At 33.2% G+C, this 26,280-nt stretch overlaps 5 protein-coding genes across 7 annotated transcripts; 1 reads left to right on the forward strand and 4 right to left on the reverse strand.

Moving 5' to 3' along the window:
• Positions 1–2,387: 2,387 nt before the first annotated feature.
• Positions 2,388–6,054, reverse strand: LOC127257999 (BTB/POZ domain-containing protein SR1IP1-like). Its single transcript, XM_051284622.1, has 5 exons — positions 4,754–6,054; positions 4,592–4,661; positions 3,821–4,426; positions 3,209–3,751; positions 2,388–3,138 (listed from the first exon to the last, which is right to left on the reverse strand). The coding sequence occupies exons 1-5, from the start codon at positions 4,855–4,857 to the stop codon at positions 2,614–2,616; spliced, it is 1,848 nt and encodes a 615-aa protein (XP_051140579.1). The 5' UTR covers positions 4,858–6,054; the 3' UTR covers positions 2,388–2,613.
• A 279-nt stretch (positions 6,055–6,333) lies between these two features.
• On the forward strand, positions 6,334–11,289 carry LOC127258000 (casein kinase II subunit alpha-2). The gene is made up of 10 exons (XM_051284623.1): positions 6,334–6,640; positions 7,255–7,384; positions 8,223–8,417; positions 9,166–9,323; positions 10,072–10,162; positions 10,237–10,302; positions 10,441–10,523; positions 10,633–10,696; positions 10,780–10,848; positions 10,984–11,289. The coding sequence occupies exons 1-10, from the start codon at positions 6,555–6,557 to the stop codon at positions 11,041–11,043; spliced, it is 1,002 nt and encodes a 333-aa protein (XP_051140580.1). The 5' UTR covers positions 6,334–6,554; the 3' UTR covers positions 11,044–11,289.
• Positions 11,290–11,695: 406 nt separating this feature from the next.
• On the reverse strand, positions 11,696–19,084 carry LOC127257993 (probable prolyl 4-hydroxylase 9). 3 transcript variants are annotated; one of them, XM_051284609.1, is made up of 9 exons: positions 14,336–14,521; positions 14,168–14,220; positions 13,899–14,030; positions 13,052–13,209; positions 12,831–12,933; positions 12,458–12,553; positions 12,270–12,335; positions 12,069–12,185; positions 11,696–11,967 (listed from the first exon to the last, which is right to left on the reverse strand). In XM_051284609.1, exons 3-9 carry the CDS (start codon positions 14,001–14,003, stop codon positions 11,875–11,877), a joined length of 738 nt encoding a protein of 245 aa, XP_051140566.1. In that variant the 5' UTR covers positions 14,004–14,030; positions 14,168–14,220; positions 14,336–14,521; the 3' UTR covers positions 11,696–11,874. The 3 variants fall into 3 exon arrangements, with proteins under 3 accessions (XP_051140566.1, XP_051140567.1, XP_051140565.1); XM_051284610.1 differs by lacking the exons at positions 14,168–14,220; positions 14,336–14,521 and adding an exon at positions 19,076–19,084; XM_051284608.1 differs by having other exon boundaries at positions 14,168–14,521.
• Positions 15,544–21,231, reverse strand: LOC127257994 (probable prolyl 4-hydroxylase 9). The gene is made up of 8 exons (XM_051284611.1): positions 21,121–21,231; positions 18,823–18,942; positions 17,275–17,432; positions 17,065–17,167; positions 16,634–16,729; positions 16,078–16,143; positions 15,865–15,981; positions 15,544–15,760 (listed from the first exon to the last, which is right to left on the reverse strand). Exons 1-8 carry the CDS (start codon positions 21,229–21,231, stop codon positions 15,665–15,667), a joined length of 867 nt encoding a protein of 288 aa, XP_051140568.1. The 3' UTR covers positions 15,544–15,664.
• Positions 20,991–24,785, reverse strand: LOC127257992 (uncharacterized). The gene is made up of 5 exons (XM_051284607.1): positions 24,370–24,785; positions 22,496–23,371; positions 22,040–22,125; positions 21,664–21,804; positions 20,991–21,584 (listed from the first exon to the last, which is right to left on the reverse strand). The coding sequence occupies exons 1-5, from the start codon at positions 24,742–24,744 to the stop codon at positions 21,440–21,442; spliced, it is 1,623 nt and encodes a 540-aa protein (XP_051140564.1). The 5' UTR covers positions 24,745–24,785; the 3' UTR covers positions 20,991–21,439.
• Between the last annotated feature and the right edge of the window lie 1,495 nt (positions 24,786–26,280).

Below are 26,280 nucleotides of genomic sequence, written 5' to 3' on the forward strand. Positions count from 1 at the left end.
AAAATATGTATGAAATATAATATTTTATAGTATAAAGTTTTAATTATATGTTGATTGGTTTGTTTGTTTGGACCCACCAATAAGCATTCGTGTAAGCCTTAACGCTAAAGAGAATATATGTGTGTATATATATATATATATATATTTTTCTTTTAGGTTTGGTTCGAGAAAGTTTAATTTGAATTTGGTATTAAAATATATTTAATAAAATATTTTATAACATAAAAAAAAAGTGTTTTTTTAGAAAATCATATAGTCTAAATAATAAATTTTGAAAAAAATTGTCAAAAAAATATACTCCCTCCCGTAGAAAAGTTGTCATTTACTTTTTGCACGTAAATTTTTTATTGTAGTATTATATTGGGTTGTAGTAAAAAAGAAAAAAATACCCTTATAATTATTATGTAATATAAAAATAATGATATTTTTATAATATAGTATAAATTAGAATGATGTTTATTATATTAGGTAGGTAATACAATTATTAAATTAAAAAATAGTAACTTTGATTTGGGACAAATAAAAAATGAAAATGGCAACATTTCAACGAAACAAGGGAGTATAATCAATCAAATTGAAACCTTATGTTTCAAATATTTTAGTACTCCTATTTATTATTTGAGATGTTTCAAAAGTTCTTTTATTTCTATTTTATCCTTCTAAATATAATTTATAATTTTTTTTTTAAAAAAATAAGAATAAATAGTAAAAAAATTACTAAAATTATACCACAGAAAAAAAATCATACTAAAAATAAGCATTGAAAAAGTTATGAGACAAATAAAATAATAATATAAATAAGTGGCCTGAGGAGGTTCTTTTTATCTGAATTTTTCCACTTTCCATCTCTTTTTCTTTTTATCTAATAATATTTTTGTAAGCTTTCCACGTGACATGACATGACACTCTCATAATTAGGATCGTTAAGATATGGTTCTTTTAATTTAATATTTTATAAAAAATAAAAATTTAATTTGATGTTTTTTTAAAAAAAAAAATTAAATAGTACCGAATTTTAATAAGTACTCCCTCCTATAAATATAGTTTTAATTGAGTTGGGTACGAAATTTAAAGAATATTGATTAGTTGGTAAAAAGTATGGATAAAAGATTTTTTGCCCTTGTGAATTTATTAATGTAAAAAGTAGTAACAATTGTGTAATAAAAATGAAAAAATAGATGTAGTTTTATAGTGATATGATTATTTATGAAAACAAAACTATTATTTTGGAACGGACAAAAATAATAAACAAGACTATTATATTGAGACGAAAAAAGTATTATATAAGCAGGGTCAATGTATTTGTTATACTCCCTTTATGCGTCATTATATCTTTTTTTAGATATTAGTTAAACTTACATTTTATTTTGTTTATAGTAAATAATTTATTCACTTATAATTATATTATTTCTATTTTAATTAATATTAATTAATTTATACTATTTTTTCTATTTATCTAATTATTATTTTTATTAATTCTTAAATAAAATTTTCATAATAATAATTTAATTTGATAATTTATTTAAGAATTAAAATTATTAAAAAAAAAAATGTATGAAAATTGAATGGTAAAAAAAATTATAATAAAAGAATTCAAAATGATCGGAATAGATCCATTAGAACTATGATCATTTTGTTATATTGTTATATATATATATATATATAATATTTAGTTCCCTAATAAAATACATATTTTTTATCTTATAAAACATTATATTAAATCTCTATTTCATTAAAATATATATTTAAAAAAAAAAATCAATGAAAATAAATTTTGATGTAACCTAAGTAGACATTGAATTTGATGATAACAAAAATATATATAATTAAAATCTAAATATGCATATACTATATATATATATATGTGTGTATAATTTGAATATAATTATGCATTCTATTGAACTATAAATGAATACAATATGTACCTGAATATATTGTTCTTTCAATATATTAGAAATTGTGAGGTTTTTGTTAAGTCATTGTAAACTATAAAAATTATGCGTAACAAGTAAAATTTAGAGTGATCGAAGAATTGTTAAAATAATTTTGAAACAGTCCAACAAATTAAATGAATTTTTTTGCCATAATGTAAGATGTTTTTTTTTACCATCCGAGATTGCTAAGACTTCAAATATGTGTTTCTTAACCCCTTATTATTATTATTATTATTATTATTATTATTATTATTATTATTATTATTGCAATTATTTAAAAATAATAATAATAATAATAAAAAAATCGATCCTCAACAACGATTCTCTTATTCGGCATCACTTATCCGTATCTCATAAAATTTGTTTCCTCTGGATTTGAAAAAAAAAAATGGTTTTTATATAATAATACTTTAATATAATATTTTATTTTATTAAAAAAAAATTAAAAACATCTAAAACAAACATAACGATCGTCTCAACACTGCAACGTTTTCATCAATTCACATATCGTACATCGAGTACATTACAATTTTTACAACGACAAACACATGACAATAATCCACACAACACCAAAAATCACAACAATAAACAAGAAAACATAAGGCATCGAAGAAGAAGCAGAAGTACCGATCCCATTTTTACGTAAGAAACCCGACATCAAACCTGTTGTCCGAACATCTTACGATATCGAATGCCGCCGGTCCTTTGCTGGCCTAGTCCTCGCCCTCGACCCTTGCGCCATGATCCCGTCCGCCTTAATCAATCTCCCGAGCTTCTTCGACACAGAGCTCATGAACGATTTCCGCGGCAGCGGAGGTTTTCCGATCGACGGCACTGCCGGACTTCCCGACGGCTGCGTCTTATCCACACCCTTTTCGACTTCCTTCATTCTCATCTTCATCTGCAGCAGCTCCAGCTTCAGATCCTGATTTTCCCGCCGCAGATTCGAGACCTCGTCGGTGCAGTGAATGTCCCGCGAAAACGGGCTCTGTCTCGCAGCCGCCGTCGACGGCGACGACTCGCTTAAACTACCGTCCATCGCATCCCGAAGTCGCTGCTGCTCGTAATAAAGCACTTGAACGACCGTCTGGACGGGAAGCCGGTCGTTCTGCGCGGCATGCGCGCACGCCTCTCTCGAAAGCTTTTGGCAGTCCATCACGCCGCACACTTTCTTCCTCTCCATGTCGCTTAACGCGGGATGAGCCTATCGACGTAGAAAAAAGGGTCAATTTTTATGTTACGGAAAAAAAATTAAATTAAATAGCGGCGCGGACCTTTAAGTATATGTCAACGGATCGATACATGCCGTCCTCGGTCGCTCGGGACTGCTCGGGGATGAGTTCAGCGAGGCTAATGAACTTTGGAACGGATAAATTGCGATCGGACGCAATTTCCGCAAGGTAATTCTCCATCAATTTGGTAACTCTCGTGACGTCGCTATGCGACGGCGAGAAGACGTAATCGTCGTCCGAGTGATAACCCGCTTTGTTCACCTCCGTTTCGGATTCTAGAAAGTTCGTCATGATCCGCTGCACGGTGTCAACATCGAACAACGTGTCTCCGGTGAAGTTGTAAGAAGGGATCAAGAGATCGTCGAGCACGGCCTGCCCAAGTTGCCGCGCCATTCTCTTCTCGAGATCGAGTCTGCAAGCAACCGTCGTTTCTAAGTAAATCGCAGCCCTGAGAAGCATCGAGAGGAAGCTGACCGACATCACGTTCTTCTCCCTTGGCAGAAGACTGACGATCGTTTCTAAAATGACCCTTTTCTCGTGTTCTTGTCTAGGATCGATTTTCTTTCTGTCCTTCCCGAATATGTCCTGAAACAAGAGAGCAAAGCGTGTTAGTTCATGTTATCGACGTTCGAAGGGATAAGTACAAATACGCACCAAACCACGAAGCGATTTCTGCGCATACAGCATGAGTATCGGACCGAGAGCGTACTGTTTGAATCCCCGAGCGATCATCGCAATAAGAACTCTTTGGAAGAGATCGATCCTTAGGACAGCCAAATCTTCCGCCCACCAATCGACAACGGGCTTTGAGTTGTAAGAACCGATGTCGTTTAGCCCACCGTCGCCCCTCATCGGAACTGCAAACTGGCTGTCCTTACAGGCAACAAACGCAATGGTGTCGATGCAACGGCTAACCAATTTTACTTTCTCGGCAGTCGGAAAAAGATCCTCGCAAGAATGTAAAATGGACACCGCCCCCGCAAGGCTCTTCAACGCCACTTCGTTTATGTATGCCTCGGTTCGGCCAATCAAATTCCCGACGGCGCATTCCTCGGTCATCTCGAGAAACTCTGCGACACATCTAAGCATCGCAATGTTCTCCGTATTGATCTCGAAGTTAATTCCGTAGCAAAATTTCGCCGCGAGTTCGAATGCCTCGGCGCCGCCGGGTGCATCGGGGATGTCGATTACAGAAACCTCGGACTTGGAGGAATCCGAGACGACCTTCCTTATGTATCCACATTTCGAGATTAAAGGAAACTGTAAAAAAAAGCTCCCCAAATCATGTTATGGAAGCTACTCTGTTCTTGTAGTTTATTCGCTCGATAAAACTTCAAATGTAAAAACATACGGCCGACTATACGTAACTTAATCCCAATTCTCGGACACCACACACTAATCGATCAAACAGATTAAAGATTTTACCTTGTTCAGGGAAAAGGAAGTTCCACCGGCGACAACGGTTAAATCACTAGGGATTTCTTGAGAAAAAATCCTGTCCAAAAGAAACAGATCAAACCACTGTAATGATTTTCGACATAAAAAAGTTCTCTCCTTTTCATAATTAGACGAGCAAAGAGAGCAAACCATTCACTGGTCCTCTTCATGGCAGTCGACAGGAGATCCTTTTTCTTCTCGAACATTTGTGCCGTATCAGATTGCGTCTTCTGCTCCCAATCAAGATCGGCCATTTCAATTATTAATTAAACAGTGACCACAACCGACTGCCATCACAAAATAGAGGATGATCTTCTACTCTTAATCACGAACCAAAACACCTTTAATGATCTTCGATTCTCTGATCTAATTCTTCCAGCTAAGCCAATCATCATCGGTCGGGAGAATCCCCTTTATAGGCCCCCCCATTCCTAATTGTATTCCGGATAATATGTGGAGAAACTTAGGGCAAATGCAAGTGTGGAGGGTAAAAGAGATTCGGTATGGAGTGTGTGGTGGGAGATGCAGCTAAGATAGTGCCAAAACAGCAACTTCGCCCCGTTGGAAACGATTATCATCCACAAATCAGACCAATCCTTTTCCTCTTCCCTTGTAACACCATTTTGCTCTTAATTATGGGAATATAATCGAAAATTCAGTAACATAAATCCCCCTACAACAGATATGCATCCATGAATGAACCAAAAAGGCCAAGAAAAAAAAGTGAGAGATCGATCAAGCCAGCCGTGTTCGAATAATTGAGCATAGCTTTTGTTCACATGTAATAGGTCCCAACCCATGATGTCCACTCCTAACCCAATGTCCCGACACACAACACCTCCATTCCACTGTTTCTTGTCTACTTGCTTCTTCCTCTTTCAATTTTTTTTTTTTCGAAATCTTGTACAACTATTTCAATGCAATTCAGTTACTATACATTTGATTCATTACATAAGGCTCTCAACTCATAGTTTTCGAACACTAGAGCTAAAACTGTGATAAATTTTGGCCCCAAAGACATTAAATAAGTGCAACAAAGACTGCAGAATCGCACCTGCCAAATCATGGGCTGATGATAACGAAGGATGGCAGTAAAATATTAATGCATATGCTTTCAGTTTCACTCTCAGAGCACCCAACAAATCCATGGCGAAGTGGGTCTCCAGTGTCCTCCATGTAATAAATAAAGCACAAGTACGTACGTACCCTACCACATGTAGATTGGTTATCTCCATTGCTGAGCAAGATAGATTTGAATTAACTGGTGGTGGGTCCTTTCTGGATTTCTCTGCCCCCACCTGATCTTCAGTGTCTTGGGTTAGGGTTAGGGTTTTTGGTCGCCATTGATGCGTCGATCGATTTCAATTAGGGTTTAACAAATTTGGGGGAAACTTAAAATACTTCATGGATTATGTAATCGATCGGGTCGACGTGGGATCTGGGAATGATTTGGATCAATTTATGAGGTTTTCCATGTATGGTGGTTGGTGGAGACGACGGATAGATGATCCGATATCTACACCGTTGATTTAGAGTAGTGGATGGACAGGATCTATCTGGCGCCCGGGTCCAGGTGCTTGTGTATAAAGAAGGACCGTACTGCCCGGCTGCCCTGCCCGGATTTTAGATATTTTCGTGACATTCTTTTCAGGCGTGAATGAAGATCGATCGCTATTTGCAATTCGCAGCCGGCGTATTCTTTAATATTTTTTAATAATTTTTAAATCGAAATTTAAAATTAAAAAAATAAATAAATAAAAAATGAAAATAGGGAAGTGAAAGCACGCCGCTGGCGCACGACACCATCCTGTTGCTCTGCGTCTCGCTAATTTGCGCCCTCGTCGCCCTCTGCGTGCCGGTGGGGCTGCGATCCCCTTCTCCGTCACCGCTCGACGCCGTGTTCCAGATCGAAGGCGGCGTGTCCGCATCGCCGGCGATCTACGCCTTGAGGATGTCGAAAGCGCGGGTATACGCGGACGTCAACGTGCTGCGCCCAAAGGATTATTGGGACTATGAAAATCTCACTGTTCAGTGGGGGTAAGTCGGTCGGGGTAGTTATGGTTTTTTCCCCCTTGATTTATCGGTAATTGCGCCGTTTTTATGGTAATTGCTCGGTAGGAGATCTGATTTAGTGTTGTTTATAAATTGCTGAAGCTCGAGCATGCATGGTAATTAATGAAGCTTTTGAGAGATTTGCGTTTGAATTTTTGAAGGAAATTTTTGAATATTTTTAAACCTGGTTGATTGGCGTGATATATATGCAACTAGATATTCGGTTTGCAGTTTAATTTCAGAACAAGAAAATAAAAATAAAAATACAACCTATTCCTCAACTGAGGTATTCCATTCTGGTAGAGCATTGAGATTATGATAATGCAACCCATTCTGAAGTTAGAACCAAAATGTTGATCCAATATTCTAATTTTCAATTTACAATTGTATAATATTGTTGCAAGCTTATGCTTAAATCTGTTGGAGGGAGGAAATAAAATGTTACAAAGTGTTTTCCTTTTTGGATTTTGGATTAGAAAGATCAAGATATGGGTGATTCTAAGTATTTATGTTCTAGTGATTAATTTGGCAAAGGAGAGTTTATGAACTGGTAGTTAAGTTCTGATGCCTTACTGTTAGTTTATGCTTTTGCATTTCAGCGACCAAGATGATTATGAGGTTGTTCGCAAAGTTGGAAGGGGGAAGTACAGTGAAGTTTTCGAAGGGATAAATGTGAACAACAATGAACGGTGCATAATCAAGATTCTGAAACCTGTCAAGAAGAAGAAGGTAATAAAGAATGTTCCTTTTATCTTGAAATCAAGGTAACTAGAAGGTGACTATATCATCGGAAACTCATCTGATGCCACTTTTGGTTGGCAGTCCGGATCTTGATTCTTAGATTCACATATTTCTGTTTTCTACAGCTCGATCCTGCCAGTTACTTTCCTCTGATGCACTTAAATGTTTATTTTTATTTATAATTGGCACATATTACAGAAATGATTAAAGGGATATTACTATTATTTAATGAAATTTTTTATTTAAGTTAACGTAGCTCCAAATACTGTTGTATATGAACTCAGGCAATTAAGCATGTGTAATCTGACTTTGTCTTCCATTGCCTATTGTATGCATTTATTCTTCAAAAGTTCCCTAAGTGTTGTCTTTACTTTCAAATGATACTTAGCTGAATCGACAAGTTTTGAAATACTTTGTAGTTTTTATTATGCTTATAGCATTAACTGTTGAGTACTCCATGTGCTAAATCAACATTACATCATCCTCTTTTTACCTCTATCATGTTTTCATAATCTCCTTATAGCGGATTACACTTCACGCCATATGATAGCATCGATAAGCATGTCATATCCACATTCTACTGTCTGTCTGCCTCTTTTATTTTCAATTCCTCTTGGTTCCCACTAGAAGCTTCAAAATGCATACTATCACCTCCCATGATGTGGATCCAATGATGTACTATTAAATGCAACTCTGTAAGAAGCTCCATTGATACCAAATTATACTCTTTTGTCACATTCCTTCCCATATCTTGATTCCTTGAGATGTGCTTGAGAAGGTTGATGCTGAGCGTGTTCATAATTTTATTTTCTGTTTTCTATTGCAGATAAAGAGAGAAATTAAAATACTGCAAAACTTATGTGGGGGCCCAAACATTGTCAAACTCTTAGATATTGTCAGAGATCAGCACTCAAAAACTCCAAGCTTGATATTTGAATATGTGAATAGTACAGATTTCAAAGTTCTGTACCCTACATTAACAGATTATGACATTCGCTACTACATATATGAGCTCCTCAAGGTAAGAATATATCATTCACTCCCCCAATCTTTGTTCAATTTTGCTCTGTTAGACCAGGGAATGGATATTAATGCATGTCATTAACATTTATTCCTGAAGAGGTGCATTTGAAACCATCTTATATGACTCCTAGGATATTTTTAAGTGTAAATGAGCTCTAGAGTTGAATTAATTGGTTGTTGTTTAAAATGATTTATCTATTTCACACTTCAGCTGAAGTGGGTCATTTACCATATGATTTTTACAAAAAAATCCACAATGTATGTTCATACTTGATCTGTTTGGATTATGCCATTAATTAAATTATCATTTGGAATTCAATAATAGTTCTGTTAATAAAGATTTTGACATTCACTCTTGATTCTAGATTTTGTCTAAATTAGTCAACACAAGTGCCGGTTGATTAAGTTGTATTCAGACTAAGCTCTGATCGCTGTTTAACTGAGGTTATACTATTGTATTTATAGAATGGAAACTTGGGGATTATGTGATGCTTTTATGAAAATGCAAAATTTTTAAAAGAAAACAAACTGAAGTGATTGTTTCCTACCCCATTAAAATTTTCAAGATGAGTGTAGATGTATTCTGTTCTTAGGAATATATTTTTCTTATATTGGTTTTCTTTTTAATAAAGAGTTTCAAGGCGTTGTTGAACCTCTATTCACAAGTATTCCAAAAGAAATGAGATGGTTGAATATTTCTTGATTTTACTATGATCTCGGGATTAAATTGCAATATAATCTTGCAGGCACTGGATTACTGTCACTCTCAGGGAATAATGCATAGAGATGTCAAACCTCATAATGTGATGATAGACCATGAGTTGCGAAAGCTTCGCTTGATTGATTGGGGTCTTGCCGAATTTTACCACCCTGGAAAGGAGTATAATGTGCGTGTCGCTTCAAGGTAACACATCTCCTCTCTATATTAACAGCAAGGTTGTTACCTTTCCCTTTTCCATCACGAATATGCTGCCATATAGGATTTCATCTTTAGGGTTTAGACCATTGTGCTTTCTATAGTGTCTGACAGTTATATACCAATTAATTGGCTGTAAAAACTAAAACTTATATTTCTGAAACACTGTAACAGGCTCATTGGCTGTTAATCTGTTTTTACTTAGATTATTGGGTCTTCATTGGTACGCCTATAAATTGTTGGTCTTTTTGGTGCATCGCAATCATATCAGCAGAAGTCAGAAGTTACCTACCTACAGCCAGATTATTTGTTGGCATTGTTTCTTACAGTGGATTTTAAATTATCCTAATGGTAAAATTGAAAGTGCCAATTTTAATACCTTGCATCAGATTTTGGCTTTAGGAGTATGCTTAAAAAGGGTGAATCTAGGCATTTTTCAATACATTATGCATGGAGATGCTCATATGAAAAGAACCCTGCAGCTGTTCTTTGATTTAAAACTTTGAACAGTAATTGAAAATATAGCGATACTTGCCCTGGTGACAAAACCTAATAATTAAACAACACCTTCGCTTCTTCTCAAGTGTCGAAATAGTTGATGACTTTTGATAGGTGAATTCGTCTCTCATTTTCTTTGCCATTTTTTTCTTTTTTTTTTTGGGCTGGACTTTAATTTTTTATTTGTCAATTTAACTCTTCTTACTATTTATCGGAACTTTATCTCATTTGTCTTCAGATACTTCAAGGGTCCTGAGCTTCTTGTTGACTTGCAAGACTATGACTATTCCCTGGATATGTGGAGCCTTGGTTGCATGTTTGCAGGAATGGTGAGATTTTCGGCGCCCTATCTTCAGATAAACCATCTTTCATGACCTCATCTTGGCTCCTATTCTTTATGTAGATCTTTCGCAAGGAGCCTTTCTTTTACGGGCATGATAATCAGGATCAGTTGGTTAAAATCGCCAAGGTAAGAAAAAAGTAGCATGTTTGCATCTAGTCGTGCTGCTGATGATAATCTTCTAATTATTCGGCTGTATTTATTTACGTTCAAAAGGTTGTATTCTTACACTAATTCAAATGATCTGAAATCAAACTGTTCTGTCAGGTACTTGGAACTGATGAGTTGAACGCCTATTTGCACAAATACCGCTTGGATCTTGATCCACAACTCGAAGCTCTAGTCGGGAGGTATGCTTGTTCTGAAATATTTTCTTGAGGCATTACAAATAAAACTAAAATATGCCCACCAAAGTTTGATCAAATAACTCACTAAATTGGTTCCCTTTTCATTCACCAGACACAGCAGGAAACCATGGTCGAAATTTGTCAATGCCGACAATCAGCATCTTGTGTCACCGGAGGTTACAGTTATCTCATCACTTGTCATAATCTACCCTCACCCTGCTTTAGTATCTTAAAAAAACTTATTCTTTTACTGCACCAGGCCATAGATTTCCTCGACAAACTCCTGCGCTATGATCATCAAGACAGGCTCACGGCCAGAGAAGCAATGGTAGCATCTTCAACTTTGTTGATTAAGTCCCATTTTTGTCTTCTCCTAAGATGGTTTGTTTTTCGATCAGTTTTCCTGCTCGTTTTCCTTAATTCCTAATGCGTTGTGTTGTTCTTCTTCTTTCCTTGCTCTTAGGCCCATCCTTATTTCTCCCAAGTGAGGGCTGCAGAAAATAGCCGAACACGGACACAATAGCCTGCCGGCTTTGTCCCAGAGCTATCCATTGTTGTTGCATTCACTGGGCTGGATTTTTCAAAATTATGTGTACTTTGTTATAAGTAACAAACATTGTTCTATGTCAAGACCACTACTACTACTACTGCTAGTTTTCAACCCTTCAGTTTCAACAACTTGCAGTATAATAGATATGTAATTTTACCTGCAGCAGAGCCTGTTTATTTATGCTCAATTTGAATTGAATCTAGTTTGTCTTTCTAAATACATATAACATTTTTGAATCCATAGTTATATATCTATATATATATGTACCATTTGTGCTTTTTCTATACTTCTTTAGCTCATGATTGTGATCTGCATCTGATTAAGTATGTTTGGACAAAAGTATTAGATGGGGAATTTTCTCCCAACTCAAGCACACACACCCACTCGGGGTCTAACAAAAGAGCTAGCCTTCGAACAAGGAATGTTTCTAACTTTTTATATCTAAAATGATGCAATGATATACCAAATGTGTTTTGAAGTTTAATTTCAATACTAATTTAAACAATAATTTAAATATAAGAGAATAAATGATATATTTTTACAAAAACAAAAGTATTTAAACTCAAAATAACATATGAAAGTAAATGATTTTAGAACATTTGTATTATGATGAATAAAACTTTTTCTACATGACAAGACCATAATAATTAACACAATATTGTTATTGTAGAACCACAAAAAATGTATGTATAAAAGTTAAAATAAAAATTAATGTCACTATTCGAACAAAACATTTCTCTATTCCAAAACTTGACCAATTTAAAATACAGTTTGTTGCACAAAAAATAAATACCACCAGAGTTGTTAATTACCTTCGTCCTGAACATTATCCCCAATCCATTTTGTGGCAACCCATTTTTGACCTTTGATCACCGGACAGCTTCCATGAAGAGATGTCTGAAAATAATTCAAAAACATATATACATACACATAAACAATCACTGATTATGACAAGGAAGATGACAGATATATTAAGAATGCCTAGAACAGCAACTCACAGGATCAAGTGTGCCGTTCGGGAACAGCGAGTAGAACAAGAGCCCGTCCCCCTGGCGCGGCTTTACTTTCAGACCGGTGCATTGGTGAAAGTCATATTTAGGATCTATAATTTCATTCTGTATGTTGAAGGAGTTTTTTTGTAAACTACAGTAATTCCTGATGTTGGAGTGTAGTAAAATTAAGGAAAGGGGGGTTTATACCTCATAAGGGAACATTGTTTCGCCTCCTTCTTCGACATCGGATAAATACAATAGGAAAGAAGCAATCTAAGAAATTTCAATGAGATTTAGTTAAACCATTGTGTAATGAGAAATATATATACATATATGTGTGTGTGTGTGTTTCTAAGTGTTCTTTAGCCTAAAGCGAATGAATATATTTATATTACCCGTTGGCTCCTCTGCCGACCAAAAATATTAGGGTCGAAACTATCGTGATGCGATTCATAGAGCTGTCCAATCTCATATCGCAGGACATTGAAGGACTGCACAAAATGATAAGAGGCGTCATTAGAATTTTTCGTAAGAAACTGAACCAGAATTAATCAGTCTGATAAATTCACATAAAGAAAGAGTCCCTCTAAACTATTTTACGACAAATCTAAAGTGTCTTGTGAGGTGAGTATCAAACTACTTGTCATCTGTAATCCTAGAGATACGTGTATCCACATTACTTATCATTGTTAGATGGAATGTATAATGGTTTTTGTCGATGCACTGAATATAGCTCAACCGTGAATATATTATCAGTAAAACAATTACCTCTCCATGAGTTTTGGGGATCATTGTGGCTCTGGCAATCTTTTCCTCAATCTGATTTAGGATTCCAGTTTTGTCTTCAGATGAACTAATAAACATACCAGAGCTAACAAGACAAAATAAACAAATAAATAATCTTAAATCAACATTTGGAAAAAGAAATTATGCGCGGGTATCTCGTAATAGGAAAAGAAAGCAAATAAGCAGACGTAGTGAGTAGTCACCTTGTTCTAATGCCTTTTGTATTTTCAGGTGTATCTCCAGGACGGAGAGCTAGCGTTGACGGCTTGAGTTGCAACTTCGCCATATTGATAATACTTTGACATTGTGCATGAGAAGCAAAATTTGGGAAGTACAATGCACGGGGTCTCCAACTCAAAATCTACTTATCAAAATTACATGAACAAAATTTGAAGAATAAAATCACCTACAGGCATAATACCACGATGCATCACACATTTAAAAGTAACATTCAAGCACAAAAAAGTCATAAAAATTCACTAAAAAATCACTAAAATAAGTTGAATGCTTCGCCACCTATTTTTCTCATTTAATAACGATTAATTACGCTCCAGTCTCGTCTCCATCTTAATAGTCTCGGCACCATCCTAATAGTGTCCAATCACTTATGCAACCATTACTATTCTCAATAAAAGTAGATTATTTCATTTCACTAAACATCACCTCCAAATCACTATTCAAACCAAAAAAAAAAAAAATTAAACTAAACTAAACTAAACTCCAAAAGGCAGCACCAAAATTTCATTCAAAACATATAGTCAAACACCTAATTATATATATCACATTAAGTTTGCTCCAATTCAAATTTGTTTGATTTCCAAATCCCAAATTCAAATCCAAATGTTAATGAAATAGGACTCTTGATTTTCCAATAGGAACAATATTGTTCCTCAAACACTTCAGGAAAAATCACATACTATAAAACGATAAATTTAAACGAACAAAACCATTAATTCAACATATACTACCAGAAGCAAACATTTGAGGATACAAAATTAACCAAAACACATACAGCGTGAATCATATTATATTATATTATACAGTATGTACCTGAAAGGGGATCGTTCCCACGTAACCTTCACCGGAGACGCCATGCCCCTGTGGCTGTGGCTGTGCTTCCAACTCTCTCCTCTCCTCTTCCCTAATTTTCCGCATCCGCGGCCGAGAATCACTAAGTGCCTCCTGAAGCACACACGCAACGCAGCAATCGATAACTATACGATACAGATACTTCGAACGAAGAAGATATATAGAATCGCACGCAACCGTATTCCGAAAATCCTAAATAACCAAAATAAAAGAAAAAAATAAAAATCGACCTGCTGAACGACGAGAGCGCCGCCGAGAAATCCGACGATAAAGAAGCAAATACCTAAGAACAAAATCGACATCAGACCTAAATTAGCCCGAGTTACCGCGACGATTCTACTCCCTCTGACCTTCATCCTACTTTCTCCTTCAGCGCGCGGTTGAAATTGAAACCTGACCTGAACAGCTGCAATACTCGATTGCAGACTCCTCGGAAGGCAGGCGACGGAGATGTCGATCGATGGCGGCGGTGTCGCCGGCGGAGGAATGGAAAGAAAAAAGCAGGGAGAGAGAGTGTGTACACGGAGACAGGCACAAAAATTGAGTGCGCAGCGCGGCGGGAATTCTTTCGCCGTTGAACTCACGTTTACTTCTTCCCATGGCGAAAGAAGATTAATATATAATATATATATATATATCGAAATTAGTGAATATGTGTTTTATTCGAAGAATGAGATTATAATCCTGGATTATACTAATTAATTTATTAATATTTTATTTTATTTTATCTTATGCAGTTGAAATTATAATATATTTACTTTATTTGATTATATTTCGTTTGATATAATTATTTTTTACTTCCTCCCTCACATTCACATTCACATTCAGTCGCATGTAATTTGGATTTACTGTTGTAGATGGATAATTTAGGTAAAATATAGTAATAAATAAATAATCTAAAAGGTGTATCAATAAAAATAAATATTATATAATAAAAATAATTATAAATTAAAATTAAAATTAATAAATAAATAATTTGAGATGAACAAAAAATAAAAATTAAGGATAAATTATGTGAGAACGGAGAGAGAGTAATATTTAAAATATCATTTATAATTTTATTGTAAAATATAATTCCTTCCATTTTAATTTAAATCACTCTTTTGAAGTTTAATAATAGTAAATAAAAAAATAATATAGTTTTAATATTTTTTTATTTATGTTATATATATAAATTAATCGTATTTATAAATATATATTATAATTTAAATAAAAATTAAATGATATATGATATTAATGTGATTAATTTTACTATAATTAAACAAAGATATATGATATTAATGTGATTAATTTTACTATAATTAATTTTACTATAATTTAACTGATATTATCATGATATATACAATTCATTATTTATTAAATATATTTAATTTAATCCTAAAAATTATAAATTAATTTTTTAGCAATATACATTCTTCTATCTTTTAAAAAATAAATATATATTCATACTTTTGGACACAGTTTTAATAAAAATATTTGTTTCACTAGGCATAAAATTTTTCATATTTTACATAAAAATATATTTTTTTTTTTTTTCAAAATCATTTTGACAACAAACAAATCCAAGAATATAAGTCTAGAAATTTAAATAAAAATACACGCCAATATTCAGCAGCTAACTATTCGAACATCATAATCTTGTATCAAAACATTTCTCTATTCCAAAACTTAAAATACAGTTCTTTGCAAAAAAATAAAAAATAAATAAATACCATATATCATAGTTGCTAACGACTGTCGTCGTCCTGAACATTAACACCAATCCATTTTGTGGCAACCCATTTTTGACCTCTGATCACCGGACAGCTTCCATGAAGAGATGTCTGAAAATCATTCACACAGGTATATACATATACATAAACAATCACTGCATTATGACAAGGAAGATGATAGACATTAATTAAAAATGTCTAGAAGAACAACTCACAGGATCAAGTGTGCCGTTCGGGAAGAGCGAGTAGAACAAGAGCCCGTCTCCCCGGCGCGGCTTTACTTTCAGACCGGTGCATTGGCGAAAGTCATATTTAGGATTTATATTCCCATTCTGCAAGAAATTTTGTAAACTACAGTGTAATGATATATTTGTAAAGTCGAAGTGTAGCAATGGTAAGAAAGGAATGGCCGAGAGGGGAGCTTATACCTCGAAAGGGAATACAGTTTCACCTCCTTCTTCGACATCGGATAGATATAATAGGAAAGAAGCAACCTGAGAAATTTAAATGAGATTTAGTTAAATTACTATGCAATGAGAATGCAGCAATTAGTCGATCTCGATGAAAATTAGTAGATTTTAATATACCGGACAATTTTTAAATTTTATTTTTTTCTTAATAGATTTTTGAGAACATTAATTTTGTAAAGTTTGAGAATATATTAATAAATATTATAAATTGATTGTATGTCAAACAACTAGTTAATTACAATTAGAGGAAAAAAAGGTATAGAATAATATTTATTTATTTGGTTTTATAGAAGAACATTAAAGTGATAGTTTAAACTTTAAATATTATTTGAACTAAGTAAATTTTTAGTAATTTCCACAATATCTATATTTATAATTTTTAAGAATAACAATATTTCAATAATTATGCAAATTATTTTTTAAAATACATATATCATGTATAATATAAATACCCAAAATAAATGAACAATGCATGTGCATTGAACAAATTACGACTAGTATCTCTTTATATTACCCGTTGGCTTTTCTGCGAACCAAAAATATTGGGGTCGAAACTATCATGATGCAATTCATAGAGTTGTCCAATCTCGTATCGTAGGACATTGAAGGCCTGAACAAAGTTGAGCCCTTTATTGCCATGTTTGAGATTACAAGTTCGATAAACAATTAAGAAATGATCCGGGCATCCAACCTAAAACCAATTGGTGATAGGTGGAGTGGCCCTTCACCTTATATACTATGGGAGATCTCACACATTTTTTAATGTGGGATATACTCAACACTCCCCCTCGAGATGGGCACCATGGCTCTGATACCATATTAATAAAGGATCCGGACATCCAACCTAAAACCAATTAGTTATAGGTAGAGTGGTCCTTCACCTTATATACTATGGGAGATCTTATACATTTTCCAATGTGAGATATAGTCAACGTAAACAATTACCTCTCCATGAGTTCTAGGTATCATTGTAGCTCTAGCAATCTTTTCTTCAATCTGATCGAGGATTCTAGTTTTGTCTTCATATGCACTAATAAACATACCGGAACTAACAAGACAAAAAATAAAATCAAATTTGAAAAAATAAATTATGTGCTAGTACCTCATAATAGGAAAAGAAAGCTAATAAGCAAATCCCATTGAGTAGTTAGTTACCTTGTCCTAATACGTTTGGTATTTTCGTAAGTGTATCCCGGACTGAGAGCTACCTTTGACGGTTTGAGTCGGAACTTTGTCATATTGATAATACTTTGACATTGTAGAGCAGAAGCAAAATATGGGAAGTACAATGCACGAGGTCTCCAACTCAAAATCTACGTAACAAAATTTGAAAAAATAAAATCGCATAATCACCACTCGTTTAAATGTAACATTCAAATAAGAAGTCATAAGGATTTTCTAAAATCACTAAACATAAGTTCAACATATATTTTTATTTACTCTTTTAGTCCGCTATTAAATTTTTCATTTTTCATTTTAATTTGTGCAAATCAAAACTTTTTATTTTTTTTTTAAAAATTAACTCTCAATTAATACCAAAATACCTATTTTTATTTTTTATATTTACATTAAAATAGACTTTACATTACCTTTAAGACTGCATATTTACAAATACTAATTTTTCTTAATCCAAAATCAAATAAGAAAATTATCATGGACAAGGGGCGTATTATATTACACTAAAATTTAATTTTTCTTATTATATTAATATATATATATCATATTAAATAATTATTTTAATTTAAAATGTTACTCCCTCCGTCCCACGTATCGTGTCTGCTACAGCGTAGACACGATTTTTTAGGAGAGATGTAATTAGTAGATAATTAAGAATGTATTAGTGAAAATAATTATCATATAATATAAATAATAATTAATATTAAGATAACTAATTAGTTTAATTAAAATTAAAAAAAATAAATTAAAAAGTTTAAAATGAGATTAAAGTGTATAATCATTTAAAAAAAACATGAAATGTTGAACGAACAGAAACCACAACATGGTATGTGGGATATGTGGGATGGAGTGAGTATTATTTAAAACTTGAATCCAAAAAGCGACCAAACACACCCAATGTTTTGCCTTCTTTCATCCATTTCACATGTTTTTCTTATTTAGTAATGTTTTATTTTTTATGTCATCCTAATAATGTTCAATCACTTATGCAACAGTTATACGGTCGTTTTTTAAACTATTCTTTTTGTCAGCTAAATCTTTTATGGAGGAAAAGTATTTTATTATTATTATTATTATTACTCCCTTAGTTCCATAGTTACACAATTATAGTAAATAATTAAAAATATATTAGTGAAAATAATTATTATATAATATAAATAATTATAAATTAAGATTAAGATAACTAATTAGTTTAATTAAAATTAAAAAATTTAAAATGAGATTAAAGTATGTAATCATTTTTTTAAAAAAAAAAGTGACATGGAACGTAGAATGGACAGAAATAGCAACTTGAACATAGCATGTGAGACGAATGAAGTATTATTTAAAAAAACACCCAATCCAAACAACTATTTAAAAAAAAAAAAAAAACTCCAAATCACACCAAAATTTCGTTCAACTTCAATTCAATTTACTTTTTGGATTTCAAAATCCCAAATTCAAATCCAAATGTTAATGAAATTAACCAAAACACTCGTGAGTGAATCATACTATTATGCGTACATACATATATACAAATATATATACCTGAAAGGGGATCGTTCCCACATACCCTTCACCGGAGACCCCATGTTCCTGTGGCTGTGCTTCCAGGTCTCTCCTCATCTCCTCGTCCATAATTTTCCGGTGAGAATCACTAGGCATCTCCTGAAACACACACACACGCACGCAGAAATCGATAACTATACGATACCAATACTTCCAACTAAGAACATATACACACAATCGCTCGCACACAACCGTATTCCAAAATTCCCAAATAAATAAAATAAAAATCGACCTGCTGAACGACGAGACGTCCGCCGAGAAATCCGACGACAAAGAAGCAAATACTTAAGAACAAAATCGAAATCAGACCTAAATTGGTCCGATTTACCGCCACGATTCTACTCCTTCTGACCTTCATCCTACTTTCTCTCCTTCAGCGCGCGGTTGAAATTGAAACCTGGCGTGACCAGCCAGTCGCAATACTCGATTAATTGCAGACTCCTCGGAGCGAAGGCGACGGAGATGTCGATCGACGGCAGCGTTGTCGCCGGCAGAGGAAAGGAAAGGAAAGAAAAAAGCAGAGTATGTGTGTACGGAGAAAGGAGCAAAAAATTGAGCTCGCGGCGCGGCGGGAATTCCTTCCCCGTTGAACTCACGTCTCACTTTTACTTCTTTCCCATGGCGAAGAAAATCAATATATATATATATATATATATCAAAATTAGTGAATTGTTTAGTTGTAATCTCAAATTCAAATTAATACTACTCCCGGCGTCATACAGTGTTCACATTGTAGTTTCTGTCATTTCCACATTTCAGGTCATTTTTTTTTAAAATGATTATACATCTTAATTTCATTTTAAAAATTTAATTAAATTAATTAGTTATTTATTTTAATTTATAATTATTTATATTATAAAATAATTATTTTTATTACTGTATTATTAATTATATTTATTCTATACATTAATTCGAACATGCAATATTAACTAAAACATTATGGTTCTAATTGTTTGAGTTAATGTTTATGAATTACACAAGATACGAATCTATAGACATTAACTCAACAATTATTACGTATTGAAATATTATTACAATTGACTATTTGTTAGCACACATGATCAAACTTTTTTTTTTTTTTTAGTATAGGAGTATAGGTATTAAAAAAATATGGGATTCATCGTTCACTTTATAAAAGTAAATACTTATAGATTTTTATAATTTTTAATAAAAATATATTATTCTTTTACAAAATATCATATTAAAATAAAAATTTTAAAAACATACTTCTAGAGTTTTATTTTTAATTTTTATAATAATTTAAATATAATAAAAAATAATAATAATAATGTAGCCGTAATCGGTGGACTTAAATAGAATAATGTAAATAAATGGTCTTAATGAAAATTTGGTAAGTTGGATTCTATTATACATAGTGTAACACTTTAGGCTGATTGTAGATGCAACGTGCTTCTTTCTGTTCGAATAAAAATGCACCAAAAAGTCCCTTAAAGAGATTGTCAGTGGTGTGGGATTGGACTTGTAATAATAAAGTCATGGAATCAAACACTGACATCTCAGTCACTTGTCTGTTGGGCCTAATTCTGTGGGATCACACATGATAATAATAAAAAAAAAAGAAATTGCACCAAAAATCTCTTGGGACGAACAAAAATAAATAAGTGAACAAATTAAGTGAGTAACAGTTTAATACTAAAATATTTTCTATATATATATAGAGAGAGAGAGATTTAATTCAGCTTTGCTGAATTGAAAATTTCAGCATGTGATCCAATTTGATGTATATATATACTCCATTTATTAAGTATGACAAAGATTATACAGTAAAATACTAATAAGAATTCCAAAACAAACACTATTTTGTATTTTAATTTGAGTATTCAATCTAAATTTTAGTTTAATTATAATTGTTACTCGCTCAGCTCGACTCTAAATATTTCATTTACATTTTGCGTCATTGTAGCTAATATTATAAATATTATTTGTATTTGTATAATTTTTTTTGCACAAATATCATCGTAATAGTATTATAGGACACTAATATAATTATTTTTACCTTTTACCTTTTAATTTATACTATGTTTTCATATAATATTTTAAATCCAAGCCAAATAAACCTGTAAGTTTAACTTTAATTATTGAACAACATAAAGTTATATACTATGCTATAGAATATCAATGTAATTAAACACATAGAGTTCCTTTTGGATTCAAATTTGGAATGATAGATTTTAAATTGAGATAGTTTATTATAATAAATAAATATTTAATTTAATAGTTTTGAAGAAATACATATGTACATATAACATAAGGTACCTTACAATTTCTTCTTGTTCGTCGTGTCCCGTCCTGCATTTTCAACAACCTCGACAAGCCCCGGCATTTCCTCGGCCGAGCATCCCACCAGCTACAAAACCTTAGCCGCATTACACTCTCATTTCCAGAAAGTATTCAAGAAGCTCTTACACGACCAATATTGTCCCCATTGTATCACTGCTCCATGTCATAGTGCTGATTACCGAATGATCGTGAAACCCGAGTAGAGTCGTGCAAGCAAACACTCGATGGGGTCGTGCTTGAGAGCAGCAAAGAAGTTATGACAGGATCATAGGATTGATGATTGATTGCCCATAAACTACACACTTTTCTTACACCAATTCAAAACTCGGGATATCCTTGCCTCCACCCTGTCCTTAATTGTTCCTTTCCTACGTCTCAAATCTTCGGAATCTAAAGTGCAGTAGGCCAGAGCGAGTAAGTAAATTGCTGGATGAAGCCTCCTGCAAGAGATAATTGAATAGAATTGATTCACTGTGAAAATCAAGGTAGCAAATTGGCAGCCATTTTTTTACAGCTTACTCCTCAAAATGTTCATCGATGTCCAAACCATTCCAGAATCGCCGGCCTGGAATTGTCTTTCCTTTATTATCTCTTCCAAAGGTCTCGATGTACCATCCTCCTATGTCGTGTGTTGCACTGCGAGGCTCAAATAGCCAATACCTACACAAGAAAAATCGAGACTTCTTTATAAAAGAATGTGAATGATTTGATCACTCTTTGTAAAATCGGAGGATAGGGACAACAGATTGTACTTTCAGAGCTTAGAACACAAGATCGAATAAAAAAAAAAAAAGAACCTTTGTTACATTAATGATAAAGATTACAAGAAATAAGGGTGAAGGTAACATTAAAATCTATTATGAAAAGAAAAACTCAGCATAAATTTGCTCCTTACTTGCTTGGCAGCAACCGGGCTCGGGTACATCTACATTCACACACCGAAAATTTCTCCCCCACCCGAAACCAATGCAAGTGTTTTACCTGAAAGATTCATGTGTCAATTGACAAGAACTGAAGGAATTCCCTTGTCAAAAGCATGCAAGAAACAGATATTGAAAAACAAAACTAATTCAAAAACCGTAATACAACCAGAATTTTCTAACAGGAGATTTCGTGATATATATTAATGCAACAAGTTAGTGTTATAATAATGACTTACCGCAATTTAGTACTTAAATGTACATGGAATACAAAGCTGATATCTGTAGATAATCATAGAGACAGAACACCTATACCTCAATCTTATTAGTCACCAAGCTAAACCTTAATTCATATGGATTTTGGGGGAAATGTGTTCCGAATTTTCTTGTATTGATCTGTTTTATAAAGATGAGAATGAGTTAGAACACACCAGCAATGTTCTGTGTTTAAGAATCATGTGAGTCTTTGCGCCAGTGCTATCGTAAACATAGCAAGTTCCTTCTTCGGAAACAGTTCCTAAACCTTTTATTACCCCCAATGGAATTCTGGATCCGGCAGACGAATCTTCAAAAACATCTCTAGAATCTGCCTGCCTCGGATGCAATTCATCTTCGCATGAAGTGAGATAAATGTATATTTGGTCTTGAGAATCTGCATCCTCATTGACGGAAAGACTTTTAGGCGGAATCCTTGTAGCCACAGCAACAGCTTTCCCACACAAATGCAACACTAGATCTTTATACGCATCAGAGGTTTGATTATTGGTATGTAAAGACTGGAAATCTCTTTCCTTAGCCGCATCAGATTGCAGTCCACGCACATTGTCATCCGATTGTACCATACCTGATACAGAGGATGTCAATTTTTCAGTTTCAGTATGAGCATGTGATAATTCTTGGTACTTGTTCGCAAAACACGCCATCCCAAAGAGTTCTCGTCCCGAGACAAAGTGTAGCACCTCTGATATAGTATGCTTTGACCTCTCCTCAGCTTCGAAACAATTTGGAAGCAGTTCCATAGACTTGATTTCAGGTCCATAATACGCTGAGTGCAGAGCCGAATAAAAATCTCTTTCCAGGACATCAAAATACCCTGATCCAGAAGCCACTCTTTTTTCAGCCATTATGTCATTTATTGTATATCTATACCATTTTAACCATTCCACAACTTCCATCTCTTTGGCAGAGTATTCGAAGGAGGAATAGTCGAAGATGATAGTGTTCTGTTTAGAGTGTTTATCCATGGAGGTTCTCTGAAACACAATATGACGATCATACTGAGCTCTCTTCCTTGAGTCTGAAAGAATCTGAATTCCATGAAGATATACATTATGTTAGAGCTCCTGATTTTGGGAAAGATTTGGTGGTGCGTGATACTATTCAGGACCTTTTCTTTACATTAAAGAGACCCCACAAGAAGCATCGACTGCTGACAGCTACATAAGTAATATTAGCATAATAATCAACGTACGATGTAAACCACAAAAACACTGAAAGTATTTCACAAGGATTATAATCGAGCTAAGGCACTTGAATTATCCTCAATGCACGTCTTGGTGGCAAACTTTCTTCTACAGTTTTATTAGTAGGTGAAATGGGGCAAAGCCCATTGTGCATACTCAGAAATTGTGTTGGTTTAAATTATGCAGGCACTCGACTTTATTATAATTTTCTTAGCACTAGACAATATTATAATTTTCTTAGCATGTAGCAATCTATTATCAAGCAAGCATTGGCAATGCTATAATTCATATCAAACCACATCAACCAAAATGCATCGAAAATGGAAACTGAGAGGAAAATGTTGTTGTTAGGAGACAACATGTTGGATAAAACCATCTCCAAACACACAAACCACCGAACATTTGGAAAGAAAGAGACCAAACTTTCATTTCTATGAATTACGGAGAAAGAAGCATCTATCTTTGCAAATTGCAACAAAGTCGTGCTGATAGCAATATTTTACATGATGAAGATGGAAAAGATTAACTTTATACTATAACTTTTTCACTCAGAGACAGAGTAGAGGTATTGTTTTCTTAAGGCAATTAACAATTTCAAAGTAAGCACTGCTAAGCTAGCAATTCTCATTCCCCCAATAAAGATTCCTAAACTACACGTTATCCACCTACCAGAAAATCATAATGGTAAATTAACGATTCAGAACCAAAAGCCCTAACCATCAAACGTCAGGAATTCAAATTATGGGAAAAAGCAGAAATTCAGCTCGTTTGAACACATATAGAAAGAACAGATCAAATAAATAGTAAAACATGCTAATCGGTATAAGAAATAAGAGAGGCACCTCATAAGCAGCGAGGATTCGAATGAAATTCTTGGAAGCGTCAGAGGAATGACTATGCGAGCGAACTAGGTCAGGGTGAGTCTCCTTAGCCAATTTTCGAAATGAAGCTTTGATTTCGGCGAATGAGCTCTTCTGAGACACTCCAAGGATATCGTAAGCGTTCATCCCAGCGAATTCCGGAGGACTTGCCCAACCAGCGTTGGTGCTCATACACTGCTTACCCGACATAATTGTGTTCAAAGAGAAAGTGAGATTGAAGGAATGGGTGGCAAACGCATGCCGATCGGATTCAAATTGAATTGGAATTGAAGATATCGAGCGGCGGTGATGGTGAAGAAGACGGCGGAAAGCGGCGATGTTTGTGAGGTGCGCCATTTCAGTCCGGCGAGTCCGAATTGTCTCTACTCAGTCTTTACGGGTTTACTATATTTTTTATTTTTTTTTCATAAAAAACCAATTTTAAATACGTAATATTATTTTTGTATTAGTTATACAGTTTTTCATATTTAAAGGTCATTTTTTACGGTCGCTCAGAGAATCTTTGTTCGCATATATTTTATTTTAGAATTTTTTGTCAATAAAAATATATACGCATGGAAAAAAAAATGAAAATAAAAAAGTTGGACCTAAAAATTAGATCCGAGAAAATAAAAAAAGTAGAAATAATAAAGTCAGTTGTGTTAATTTTATGAAATAGCTTGAAATAATATGTTTTTCTATAAAAAAAAAAAAATAGTATAAAAAATTATATAAATGATATAAATGCTTGTGATATATTAATTTTTCTAAAAAACAATGCTATATTTTTTTTTTTTCAAAAAAAACACTCATCTTAGATCCAAACATTATTTATCAAAACAATCTTTAAATATAAATATATTAAAAATATATGATAACATTAAAAGATAATTACATATATTTTATATGCAAATTTTTAATTGACAATAAAAATAGTATTCTATTACTTTATTTTTAATTGTATTTATTTATATTAATATATATTATTTTAAAATAAAAAAAATGCAAAATAAAATTAAAATTAAAATTAAAATATTTTTTAAAAATAGGTATGACCTGGCCCAACCCGATACTATTTGAAATTGGGCTATGCCTGGGCCTGAATTTTCATATCCGATCTAATAAAACTTTGGACCTACCTACTTGGCGTAAATTTTAGTTACACATTTTTTAAAAATAGGTATTGACATGACCTCGTACCACCAAGGTCATCCCTTATGGGACGAATAAATACTCTTTTATTCTCACATATTTTGTCACGATTTTCATTTCTATTTGTCTTATATATGATGTTACTTTCATTTTTTTAAAAAAATAAAAAATAAAAATATTTATCTTACGTCTGATGTCACTTTAATTTTAATATATTTTAATTATTTATTAATTATATATTTTTTAAATTCACATATGTGCAGTAACTATCGGATTATATATGGGATTGAAGAAATATAATTTTTATGAACTGAAATGATATATTATTATAGAAATCTATGAATAATAGTAAATAATAAGTAAAAATATTTGTTAATTAAGTGAGAAAATTGTCTACTTTCTTAATTATTAGTTTGCACACTATTAAGTTTTGCTCGAATAATAGCTGCGGATTTCTTTGTTATTAAATAATATATATATATATTATTAGTATTTATTTTCTTCATTTTTTTCTTTTTAAAAAATAAAAATATAAATAAATAAATAACAAAAAATAAAAGCAAAAAAAATCTAGATATTTAATTATATTTATTTGTATGGTGCGGTTGGTACTTGTTGCTGCTAGTTGCCTTCAATCCATTACATTCCAGACAAAACATTAAATAAATAAAATCATAATAATATCATGTAGATGAAGACTGTTTGTGTACTAACAAAATTATTTAATATGATGTAGACAAT

The sequence above is a fragment of the Andrographis paniculata genome, unplaced genomic scaffold, assembly GCF_009805555.1.
Source record: "Andrographis paniculata isolate CXL003 unplaced genomic scaffold, ASM980555v1 Contig59END, whole genome shotgun sequence".
Lineage (NCBI taxonomy): Eukaryota > Viridiplantae > Streptophyta > Magnoliopsida > Lamiales > Acanthaceae > Andrographis > Andrographis paniculata.

Bases quoted from the DNA above. Each gene is read 5' to 3' on its own strand.
- LOC127257999 (XM_051284622.1), bottom strand. From the start codon at position 4,857: ATGGCCGATCTTGATTGGGAGCAGAAGACGCAATCTGATACGGCACAA. The intron at 4,662-4,753 runs GTTTGCTCTCTT...TCTTTTGGACAG, and splicing joins ATGAAGAGGACCAGTGAATG to GATTTTTTCTCAAGAAATCC. The intron at 3,139-3,208 runs GTCCGCGCCGCT...CTACGTCGATAG, and splicing joins CCGTTGACATATACTTAAAG to GCTCATCCCGCGTTAAGCGA.
- LOC127257994 (XM_051284611.1), bottom strand. From the start codon at position 21,231: ATGCGGCTAAGGTTTTGTAGCTGGTGGGATGCTCGGCCGAGGAAATGC. The intron at 16,730-17,064 runs GTAATTGTTTAC...AACTTTGTTCAG, and splicing joins TACCTAGAACTCATGGAGAG to GCCTTCAATGTCCTACGATA. The intron at 16,144-16,633 runs GTAATATAAAGA...TAAATTTCTCAG, and splicing joins GTTCGCAGAAAAGCCAACGG to GTTGCTTCTTTCCTATTATA.
- LOC127257992 (XM_051284607.1), bottom strand. From the start codon at position 24,744: ATGGCGCACCTCACAAACATCGCCGCTTTCCGCCGTCTTCTTCACCAT. The intron at 21,805-22,039 runs GTAAGGAGCAAA...TTTCTTGTGTAG, and splicing joins GCCCGGTTGCTGCCAAGCAA to GTATTGGCTATTTGAGCCTC. The intron at 21,585-21,663 runs GTAAGCTGTAAA...TATCTCTTGCAG, and splicing joins ATCGATGAACATTTTGAGGA to GAGGCTTCATCCAGCAATTT.
- LOC127258000 (XM_051284623.1), top strand. From the start codon at position 6,555: ATGTCGAAAGCGCGGGTATACGCGGACGTCAACGTGCTGCGCCCAAAG. The intron at 10,163-10,236 runs GTGAGATTTTCG...TTCTTTATGTAG, and splicing joins GTTGCATGTTTGCAGGAATG to ATCTTTCGCAAGGAGCCTTT. The intron at 10,524-10,632 runs GTATGCTTGTTC...TTCATTCACCAG, and splicing joins CTCGAAGCTCTAGTCGGGAG to ACACAGCAGGAAACCATGGT.
- LOC127257993 (XM_051284608.1), bottom strand. From the start codon at position 14,293: ATGAAGGTCAGAGGGAGTAGAATCGTCGCGGTAACTCGGGCTAATTTA. The intron at 12,934-13,051 runs GTGACTACTCAC...TTGTCTTGTTAG, and splicing joins ACAAAAGGCATTAGAACAAG to CTCTGGTATGTTTATTAGTT. The intron at 12,554-12,830 runs GTAATTGTTTTA...CATTTTGTGCAG, and splicing joins TCCCCAAAACTCATGGAGAG to TCCTTCAATGTCCTGCGATA.